Genomic DNA, 12,075 nt, shown 5'->3' with positions numbered 1-12,075 from the left:
TGATAGAAAATCATTTCCCGGCGTAATGTGGTTCGGATTCCACAGTAAGCTGTAGGCCCATTGCTAGGTAACCAGTTGGTTCTTAGCCACGTAAAATAAGTCTAATCCTTCGGGCCAGCCCTAGGAGAGCTGTTAATCAGCTCAGTGGTCTGGTTAAACTAAGGTATACTTAGATCCAAATCCTGTGAAAATGAGTTATGATTTTGAAGTCTGCTATTGCTTTGCTAGCTGGAAATCATCTCCTGCATCAAGACAGATGTGTTATTAAAAAAAAAAATGGTTTGTACATCTCTGCAAAAACAACAAAGATCCAAATTTTTTTTCATACCTGCTTCCATTACTTTACTTGGAATGTCCTTTTTTTGCCTCCTGTACCTATAAGACTGTACTGCCAATCTTTGGCACACTGTGGCTTCTACTGATTTTACTTTGTTTTTACTTTTTATTTGTTCCCTTTACTGTAGTATTGTTTTGCTGTTGTCCATGTCTACAAACATTTTTGCTCAAATTTTCATCCTTCATTTAAACATGAATCCTGTGGTTGAGCCTTGTGAGTGTAGTTATAGTTATAAATGATTTGTTTAACCAGACCTCTGACCCTGAAACCTTACCTTGGTCTCATTTTAGTATGTAAGAAGAGGGATTTATTCTACGAGGCATGCTTGTTCGTCGTACAACCCTTAATTGGGACTCTCCACTCAGGAATTTGTTTGGCTTTGAGTTGAATATATTAGAGGCTGAAGTAAAGTAAAAGTTTGTATATATTTTAAATGTCAAGTTTGTTATTGTTTTACTTCAACAGAAAGAGTTTAGGAAAACATTTTCAGACAGAATCAAGGGTGAAGATAAATTTTCTTTTGTAAGATGTATTGACAGTGCACACAAGCTTTTTCCTTTTCAAGTGTAAGTTATTTTAATGTAAGTGTGACCATGAGAAGAGGCACTATCATAGAATATAAATTTGCTCAATTTCATGTCCATCAATTAAGTTATTTTAATGTGAATGTGACCGTGAGAACAGGCACTATGATGGAATAGAAATTTGCTGAATTTCTTGTCTATCATTGGTGTTGCTTTTACTTTCACTCTCACTTTCTCCCCTGGTTCTATGAACACGATAGTCTGCTATGAAGATCACAGGGCTGTGAATGTGAGCTCATTAAAGGTCTTAAGCCACTACCAGATCCCAAGCTTGGGTCTTCAGATGTTTGTAGGATTTTGTCAGTGTCACTTATCTCATATGTCTATAAGCTGGATGTATGTTAAATAAATTGTATACGTGTATTTCTCTTTTCGTATGCTTTTCTTTATAATATCTTTCATTTTTTACTTCATATGCATTATATTGTGTCCATTTTCATTACAGTGTTCAGACAGTATTCTTTGTGTATCAGTTCTCCTCCCAGAATTTATTGTTTTTGTAATATATAATTTTTGATGGTGTCTGAATTTAATTTTGAAACTTCATGATATGGTAGAAATATTCTGATTTTTTCATCTCCAAATTTTAAAATTTCAGAACCAGAATTTGATTTTGGTGAAGCTCTTGCTCCATTCCAACCACTGGCTATGCGACCTGTATACTGTCCGATTGATACAAGCTTAGACTTTACACAGGTAATACTGGGTAATAGAGAATTGTCTCTATAAGGATAAACATTTTTGTATATTTATTGTTTTATGATGTGTTTTATTGTGCAGTATTTAGGAATGGTTGTTAAGCATTTCTTATTGTAAGTTTTCATACTACGTTAGGGATATATGCCGTCATTTTCTTAAAGTCATTGTATTCATGTATTCATGTTTCTCAATATGATTTCCAGGCAAGGAAGTTGATTAATGAATTGAAACCTGGAAAATTGGTTGTACCTGAGGTGTACCTGAGACCCCCAGCTATGGCTCCACATCGCACTGATCTTTCACTGATTTTGGTGAGTAGATACTATTAATGGTTATTTAAATCTTTTGCAGAGTGCTGCCCATAAGAAAACACTGCATAAAGTGTACTGTACTTTGCAAGGTGCATTGGCGGTATTGCTGGAGATTTTTTGTTGGGTGTCTTTGACATCATATTTTTTTATTTTTATAGTTTCCTTTTTTGTGTGTACCTTTTATCTAGCTTCAGTAGTCCTCTTTTTCAGTAGTCATTCAACAGTTAATCCTTCGTACTATTGAAAAGAGGACTACTGAAGCTAGATAAAAGGTACATACAAAAAGTAAACTACAAAAATAAAGAATATGATGTCAAAGACACCCAACAAAAGAATATTGAAACTGGATTCTGATTTGGTAAAAGTAATTTTAATTGATGTTAATATTGCATTGTTTACTAGATTTCTCATATAAAGTTACTTAGTACTCTTCTAAACTATTGTTGGTATCAATGTTCTATGTAAAATAGCCTGCAAGACACTAAGAATTGTTATTGTATAAGCCTCTTTTTAACTAATTGCAAATAAGTTACAGTTGGCAGGTAATGTTGGATATTTGATATGCCTTGTACATACTTTCATACTATGGATCTGTGATAATTTACACTATTTTTCTTCCATGCACTTTCTTATACAGCAGTTCTATTAAGCTTAGGTCAGATTCATGTATATAGCAGCAACTCCTTGAATGTTTATTTGAAATAAATTTGCTTTAATGGTAATATATTATAAATGTTTTTGAAACAGTAATTCAAGTATTAGTTAAAAAAAAAAAATTCTTACAGGCCTTTCATATTACTGTCCACTTTTAAAGAACAAATTGAAAGGTGCCTTACTATTTAGATTCATTTAAGATTTATTTTACATTTAAATTACAAAGAATAATTTTGCCATATTTGTGCAGTCTACCTGTAGTGCATGAGTATTGATGGTTTCACTTCCTGTGCTGAAGAGGTTAGTGAGTGTTATTGTGCTAAATGATTTGCATACTTATTCATTTGCAGGAAGAAACGCCACTAACGTATAATGAGTGTCAGGTTCTGAACCTTGTGGTAAATAGGAGACTGGAAAATATGGGAGTGACACCTGATTTAGCCTTAGCTCTTAATCCTAGTACAATAAGACCTGGATTAAATACTTCAACAGTCACTGCAGAACTTCATATAAAGGATAACAAATATACCCTGAAGGTACAGTGCCTTATTTCATGTCTTTTGTCTCAGGATGTTAGATGTATTATGACATAAAACAGCTTGTTCGTATGAATCGTAAACATATTACAGTGCTTTACAAAAGCTTTCCTTTTTCAGGGTAGAGAGACCAATTTCTAAATAACTAATCAGTTGTGTAATTAGGTTAAGCATTCCTTACTGAGGATGTCATGTAATTGGAGCTTCCAAAGTTCTAGCAAAGATGCAATGCATTACTACCCTAATGCTATTCTCCTTGCATTTTTTAATATATTTATTAATTCATTAATTTATTTTTTCTTTTTAATAAGTGAGATCTCTTATCTCTGTATTTTCCTTTACTTCTCCTACTTCCTAATGAGCACCATATTCTTTGGAAGCTTGAATTTCAAGTCATTGGCCCATGTGATGTTGTTCCATATGAATAGGGTTCATCTTCTGAATAATATATTAATAATAATAATAATAATAACTAGACTTTGCACCTCACACTAGGTCATAGTTCTTATGTTTTGCTGTACATGTTTGACTGTATGGGTCTCCAACAAATCAGTAGGGGAGGAAGCAGGTAATTTTATGTGACAAATCATCATGTTTGAAATAAAATTTATTTAAATAATAGTTTATGAATTCTTGTAAACTCATTACTTTACTGTAGGCAAATAGCTGAAGAAGAAGGTGAAAAATGGTTTGCAAGATTATTAAGGTAGTAAAGTATTATTTATATAGAAATTAGTCCGGTCTGTATACAGATATCAGTGTTACGCTGTATTCATTATTGTGTAGCTGTTATGCCTTCAAAAGCTAGTATTTTCACTGAAAGTTCAGCATCCCATTACTTCTGAAAACCTTATAGCGAGAAGTCATGCAAAACCAAGAGTAGTTTGTCTCTATGCCAGAATCAGTGTTGTGAACCTGTATTGTTCTTATACAGGATATTATATTTTTGCAGAGTTAGTATTCATAATTTATGCTGCTATACTTTAATATTTTGAAATACATTAGAATCTTGCGTGAGAAAGAACAGCATCTACTTTGGTTTGTGTATTAGGTAGTTTTCTTTGTAGGATTCTTTGTTTGTGATTGGACCTTGAAAGTCAGTTGTATTGTTAGTATATCTACACTGCACAGAACAATTCTTTTATATAGTAGTCTTCATCATCATTATTGTATTGAGCACTTTTTATGATAAACAAGCATTATATGTCTGGCTGGCACTTTACCTCCAATAGTCTAGTTTCATTCTGTGCATAGTGTAATTGGGCATGAGTACTGTATTTTCATTAATAATACAGAAATCTGCCATTGGCATCAAGTAGGTAACCACTTCTTAGGTAGTAACACTTGAGCAAACCAATACACTAACTCTCAAAAAGAAAATAAAAAGCACTGGATTGTGAATGATAAGGACAAAAGTCACATTAAAAATTACCTGTTTGCCACTTACAGGTAGACCTGGTGCTGATCATAACTGGAAGTAGATCAGATCCCAGTAATTCGTTAAGGTACATGACTGAAAGACAGCTTGATTAGCGATGAATAGAATTATGAAGGATTAGTAATTATTATTGAATTCAGTAGAGTGGTAAATGGATAATTATAGCAGTTGCTGAGCAATGAAGCAGGAAAAAATTCTCACAGAGCTGTCACCAGCACCACAGCCTCACAGATGGTGAGGAGGGTAGTTGGTTCCTGCTGTTAGATGCAGGTTGCACTTGTAGTAACAAACACTCAAACTTTTTTTTGGTAAACAGTGACTGAGTCTGATGACATTTGAGACTACAAATTAGGGCAATATACAATTGATGAGGCTGTGAAGAAAGAAATTGAATTTTTTAAAAAGTTATTAGATATTTCAACCAGGGATATAGCAATAATTGGTGTGCCAAAAAAGTTAAGAATTTGTGAGAACTATTTTAGAAGTCTTGGTGTTGTGTTGAGTAATGATTCATTTTGACTAACAGAAAAAGTAGTGTAACTAACAGGTTTTGGTAAGAGGCATGCATAAGAGTTGTGCAGTTGACTTCTGGGGAAAAATGCTTTAAAATGAGAAAGATTAATTTTTATATCATTTACAACCTGTAGAAGCTGACTTTCAGAGAAGAATGCTTTAAAATCAGAAAGATTAATTTTTATGTAATTTACAGCCTGTAGAAGACAGTGATGATGAAATGCCTACAAAATATCCTCAGTGTTACCCATACGGTAACCTATCTGTCGATGATTTGGTTCAAAGATTAGCACAAGCTGGACTTACAGATGCAAAGGTTGAGGAACTACCTGGTGTTTACATTATAACTTTGGTAAGTGAATGAGAAGATGAAAACAACTCAGTGTTTTTATGGGAGAAGTAAGGATTGAAAAATATTGCAATATATTCATTAACTGTTGCTTGATGCCTTGTTATTAATGTAAAATAGAAATTTGAATGCTGATGAGAAGAATAGGATATTTTTCATGATGAAAACAGCCTTCATAGTGTAAAGATGCTAGTATTATCAGGTACTCTTAACTTTGGAGACCTCTTATATAGGTGCATTTTATTATTCTTAAGCATCCAGAGTCTTTCATTATAAGTTTGAAGTGGTTTGTTTTTACATTTTTTGTGGCACAACCAGTAACTTAAAAAAAAAAAAAAAAAAAAAAAAAAAAACTTAGAAAATTTATGGGTGCTGTTTAGGTAAATATTTGTTGTTTTAATGTTTTTTCTTCTCTGAAGTATGAATTTTCCCCAAATTTTGACTAGTTTACTTAAATTAAATATAGGTACTAATGCGCTCATATATGATGCTGTTAGAGAGTGGTTATTTGTAAATTTTTGTAATGGGGTTTGTATTGACCCTTGCTTCTCAGTGTAAGAGTAATTAAGTGTAGGCTAGCTGAATGTGAGAGTTTATTTTAAACCAGAAGCAAGAGAGCTACTTTTTCACTTATCCTAAGATTTTTCATAGATACTCTGGTGGAGTATCAATGAAGCATTTTGCTTGTCACATACTGTATTATTTTAAAATAAATTAGGTATAGGATATTAATGGCAACATTTTTTCCATGACCCTTACTCAGTTTCTTTGAGCTTTTACAGTGTAAATTACAAAATAAAAATATAATTTTTTTGTAAGTTGTAAACACTTGAATTCATGCAAAGGTGATGATTAGGGTTGCATTATAATCATGGAACATTTTATGAGGCTTATCTAAAAGCCATAATAATAATAATGACTTGTCACCCATCACATTATTTTAATGATTATGGTAAGGGGCAACATATTGTATTTTTGTCCAGTCTCTATTTCATGATTTATTGTTTGTTATGACCTCCATACTACAATTTTTGGTTTTATGTATTAACATCCTCATTGCATCTTGCAGGAAAACGAAGATGTCGTGATAAAAATAAGTGATGCATCCACACACATAATTTCTGGTAATAGTAAACTGCGAGAAAAGCTGCGGGATATTCTGTTTGAGTGTCTCAGTAGTTTCTAGGCTGTCCTTTTAACATAATTTTTTAAAATTGAAATTATACATTTTTATATTGTATATTTGTAATAAAAACCTTAAAAATTAGAAATTTTTCTTATTTTTCAAAGTTTACGACACAATATTTGGAATGATTTCTCCCAGAGAGGTTATTGGTTCAGTAGAATTATTGTTGCATTATATTTTCCACTAAACTGGAGAAAGGTTGCTAATATGGCTTTCATTAATATGGCTGCTTCTGTTTGGCTTTCATTGCTATACTATCAGGCAGGAGCAATCAGTTTTCCTTTCATTAATGAGGTATTTTCCATCTGGTGAAGGATGCTCATTGAGGTGTTTCGCCAAGGGTTACCAGCATCATTCTCAGGGGCAGATATTGATGCCCATACTACATTCTTATTTGAGGTTTTATTGTCTGACCTGGTCATATTATCGTTACCAGTCGAAGTTCTGGGAGTGAGTGGGCTGTCTTTTATTATCCATTCTGATTTCATTGGGGATCTAGACAACTGTTTCAATCTCTTTTTTCCCTTAGGCTTTTTATTACCCTGTTCCCATGATCTAAGATTTTTGGTAAGAAACCGATCTCTGCCTGGGCAGACTGCAGCTTATCAATCCTCTAGTTTGAAGGATGAGGAATTTTTACATATCACCCTATGCCATATCCAGGACAGACCTGAATTCCCCTTGGGAATCATGGATAGCATCTCTGATATGCTGATGCCCAGTAGCAAGCGAGTCCTCAAAGGAGTTACACTCTCATGGGGTCATCCTTGATACTGTTCATGATTTCTGAAAGTATTGCAAGTGGAATTTTCCCATCGGGGAAGCCTGCGTGAACTAATGCGCCAAGGCTGTCATATCACTACTGCCTGGCAGTATAGAAAGTGCAGCAAGGTGAATATCCTATCAGGGAAGCCTGCATGAACTGATGAGCTAAGGCAGTCGTACCATCACTGCCTGGCAGTAAAGAAAGTGTAGCAAGCAGAATTTTCCTTCAGGGAACTCTGCATGAACCAATTGAGCCAAGGCAGTTGTATCACCACTGCCTGGCAACACAGAACGTGCAGCAAGCTGAATTTCCTTTCTGGGAAGCCTGTATGAACTGATATGCCATGGCAGTCGTATCATCACTGCCTGGCAGTGTAGAAAGTACAGCAACTGGAAGTTCCCTATCAGGGAAACCTGCATGAACTGATGAGCAAAGGCAGTCATATCACCACTGCCTGGCAGTATAGAAAATACAGCAAGAAAAATTTTCCTATCAGGGAAGCCTGCATAAACTGATTGAGCCAAGGCAGTCGTATCACCACTGCCTGGCAGTATAGAAATTCAGGATAAATCGCTACCCACTAGAAGGTACAAACACTTCAGATGGGGTTGGATGGACCCTATCAAGATCCCCTCAATACAAGATCACTGCTTGAGAAAGGCAAGATGCTCACTTGCAATATCTGTCTCATGTAAAGAAGAAGACTGTTCTCTAGATCTTCCAAATTCAGAAGGGAAAATTCAGTGGCTATATCCACTCTATGTCAGGTATCCTCCATTGGAGGAGTTGAAGTGGGAGTCCCTCAAATACACTGCTTTTGGATGGATGTATGATATTTAGGGCCAATAATGTGGATTCTGCTTGGATGGGGTTGGAAGCACATTGCCATAGTTCTGCTGGGACAATGTACAGTAGTCTCCTTCTGTACTCCTACTGAAACCTATAACATAGAGGCAGCCTAAAAATGAGCTCTTTCATCATTTAAACTTGCTGCCAGAAGCATATTGCATATTTTACACATGTCCAGCAACCAACCAAATTCTTCTTTATTACTTCAGAGGCTGGCTCATGGCAGGTAGTTATGAACCATTTCCACAGGCAAAAAGCAGACAGCAATTTGCTGTGGCACAAGTAATGTGTAGGTCCATTGTAATAGTAGCCCAGCAGTGATAAAAGAGCAAGTGTTTAATAAAAAGTACCTAGTGTTAGCTACAATATATCACTTTATAAGCAGCGAAGCTTCAAATTAATACAGGCGTACACGGCCACAAATAAAGGTCCATAGTATGATGTAAGGTAACATAATCAATGAGTCATATTCATAAAATATTAGTAATGTATTAAAATATGAATTCACAATTACTACAATAACATTGCCTTAAGAATTTACTCACAAATGCTTAACTCAATTAAGACAAAACTAAATGGATATCCATACTGTATATTTTTACACATTTCATAACCTTTGGTTACCTGATCTATTCTTAAGCACCAGGTAGTTGAATATAAAATTAATAATTATTGGAATTATTGTATAAAAAATATATAAAAACAGTATAAACTCAATAATTAATGGAATTATTGCATCAAAAATATATAAAAACAGTAACTCTAAGATTTCAAATTGTTTGGCAAAATTCACCATTATGATAAAGTACTTTTGTATTCCGTTAGGAAAAAGACGAGCATCAAAAAAATTTTTTTACCCCTTGACACTGAAAAAAACACTGTATAAATAAATAAAAATTAGAGTGTTACTATAGCTAAAATGCATATGCTGATATCAATGGGTGAGCGGGGCCTGCATGACGCGACCACTCGAGTGGCTGTATCATGAACCACCTGGAACATAGGTCTACAATGAATAGAGACAATGAAATCATCTTGAAAATATTTATATTATATGAATATTTGGACCATCATAAAAATAATGCTGTTTGTTTTATATTTGTTAACCACTTAAAAAATAGTGGTTTGTTTGTAAGTATTCGCCTATGCAGTTACTTTTTGTTAATGGCAAGATTTTGTTCCTTCACCAGGGGGTCCGGGAGGCTCCACCCCCGGCTAAGTAACACGACCTGCTAGGTTAGGGTACGTTAGGTCAGTACATTTTCCTTTTATAATAGGTTTCCTCACCCAGTCCCTTGAACATAGCTCCCTAAAGACGTTACTTGTACATGCACGGAACTATTCCATTACAAAATGGCAAGAGGTGGTAAAGTTTGTATTACTAGGCTAGACCTGTGATCTTGAAGACTACACTAGTTTTTGGGATGTTACTGCTAACCATAGGCCTAAAACTTGTTTCCCACGGATTATGAATTAGCCTTCTAATTTACTTGGCAATTACTATAGTATGATGTTTTAAGCCTAACTACAACAGCTTGCTAGCAGTCAATTACTCACTAATGGGATAAATACTGACCATTGTAGGCATAGGCAGAAACTTATAATCTGTAGGCTACATCTCTTGGAGATAAGAAAGAGAATTTTACTTCCTATCATAGATCTTTGCAACATACTACCCTGCAGGGGCCAGGGTTGCCACATCACGGAGACGCCTTACGGCCAGACTTTGCAAATTTCACGGCCAAACAGGTTTTGGTTTACGGCTAAATCTTACAGCCAAATTTTATATCCCATATATATATATATATATATATAAAGGAAAACACTGAAAATTTCACTGATAAGTAATACATGAAAGCTGGTGTGTGTGATTATTAATTATATATATATATATATATATATATATATATATATATATATATATATATATAGATATATATATATATATATATATATATATATATATATATATATATATATATATATATATATATATATATATATATATATAATGATAATAAATGTGAGCAAATGGTCTACCTACCTTTTTGGACAGTATTAAAGTAGCTGTAGCCTCATTATTTACATATATATACACTAAAATGTTGTCTCTTGAATTTTATACACAAATAAATTACATCACACACCAGCTTTCATGTGTTAGTGAAATTTTCACTGTTTTCCTTATTTATCATAAACACTTTATTTACAGTCTTGATTCATTCTGGTCTGGATTTGTTGCTTGTTCTTAGATCATGTTGATAAATCCAAGAAGATCTGGATCGTCTTCGGCTGCTGGTTCCTCTTTCTCATAGCCTACATATTGACTGAGTTAAATAAATCCAGCATTGTCTGTGGTACCTCAAAATCTTTGCAACATTTTCCAACGAACTGCAGATGCGTTCGAATCCTAATGATGGCTTCCAACATTCTTGAACTAAGACGATTTCTTAAGTTACTTTTGACACATATTACCAAGAAAATACCCTTTCCGCAACAACATTGCTGGTTGGTGTTGTGAGACAAGCCATGACATATTTCCTAATTCTTTAACAGGCCGACTTCCCTTGAAGTTTCGTACTTTAAGACTTCACACCAGCTGTTCAAAATGTAAAAAAAAAAAAAAAAAAAAATTCGGAGTGAATTGTCTAGTGATATTTTTGATGAAGAATGGATGGGATTTTGTAAAGGAAAACCGAAATAATGGAAATTATAGGTTTTTGGGGGATAGAATCGTTTCAGTACACAATAGGGCCAGAAATCGGCCAAATAATTTGGCCATGGATGTCTACATTTTTCACGGCCACTCAATTTTGTATACTGCCAAATTTGAGCAATTTGGCCACGGCCAAATGGTAACTGCTAACTTTTCGGAACACATGCATCGAAAGAAAACGGGATTAAGCCTATATGTAAATATGTAAACAAACGATGACGTTGCGGATATAGCCAAACAAAACATAACCCCAGGTTACTTTGTACCTTAAAGAAAACAAGGTATGGTCAATTGGGTATTCAGTCTGTTGTCAATACTGATCGTGTCAATGTAGCCGCGCTTTTTTCTCCGGAAGGTGGATAAGTTTCGCGCCAAGCAATATGGAGTAATGTTTGTCTTCGTGAGTGATGCGGGATGAAATTTATTCTTACCGTGACTAGTTGGTTACACTCGTCTGGAGTTAAGCTTTTGAGTAATATATGACATTAGTAGGCAGTAACTGGTAAATGACATTACAATTATTATCGTTATCCTTTTGGAATTTGAACACACCTAGAAAAAATTGCAGTGGGCGCCTATACCCAAGAACAACTTCGAATGGAAGGTAAGTTGCTAGCTTAAGCTTTCTTTAACATAGATCAAATATATATGAAATGGTGATGTGTGTTAATTTCATTATATAAGAGCTTGTGTCCAGCCTTCGCTTCTGACGGTCTTCTAAATTCGAAAACCAAACACCTGAATTTATTTACACACATCATCAAAATTTTAATTGAGTTTGAAAATGGAAATCATTAAACTTCAAGTGCCCTATAAACTGTGAAAATGCGGAACCTGTTTACTTGTTAAGCTTTCATTTTAACGCTATCAATATATAAATTCTGGATAAGGAAATTAATCTTAAATGTATAATTTGAGAAATTTCATTCATTATGATCAAGTTTAGTAACTTAAGGTAAAGGAACATGAGGTACAGGTCCTATGTATTTGTCAGTATTTTTACCCATATGGACATTACTTCATTTAATAACAAGAGATAACTAATACTAATAGTAATACACTATCAACTTTCTAGCACGTCCACAAGCCAGAACCTTCTTGAAAAAAAAAAAAAATCACTGGATGTCTTCCAGAAGG

At 34.3% G+C, this 12,075-nt stretch overlaps 1 protein-coding gene across 1 annotated transcript in view; it reads left to right on the top strand.

Annotated features, from left to right (window-relative positions):
- IntS9 (integrator complex subunit 9) overlaps positions 1-6,685 on the top strand; it is a 49,936-nt gene extending 43,251 nt beyond the window's left edge. The window contains exons 10-14 of the mRNA XM_067113745.1: positions 1,520-1,617; positions 1,824-1,931; positions 2,936-3,121; positions 5,269-5,424; positions 6,491-6,685. Coding sequence (XP_066969846.1) covers positions 1,520-1,617; positions 1,824-1,931; positions 2,936-3,121; positions 5,269-5,424; positions 6,491-6,607 — 665 coding nt within the window. The 3' untranslated portion in view covers positions 6,608-6,685. The remainder of the gene's footprint in view (positions 1-1,519; positions 1,618-1,823; positions 1,932-2,935; positions 3,122-5,268; positions 5,425-6,490) is intronic.
- Positions 6,686-12,075: the final 5,390 nt, after the last annotated feature.

This window comes from Macrobrachium rosenbergii, chromosome 12, assembly GCF_040412425.1.
Source record: "Macrobrachium rosenbergii isolate ZJJX-2024 chromosome 12, ASM4041242v1, whole genome shotgun sequence".
NCBI lineage: Eukaryota > Metazoa > Arthropoda > Malacostraca > Decapoda > Palaemonidae > Macrobrachium > Macrobrachium rosenbergii.
This window is presented reverse-complemented; position numbering and strand designations above follow the sequence as displayed.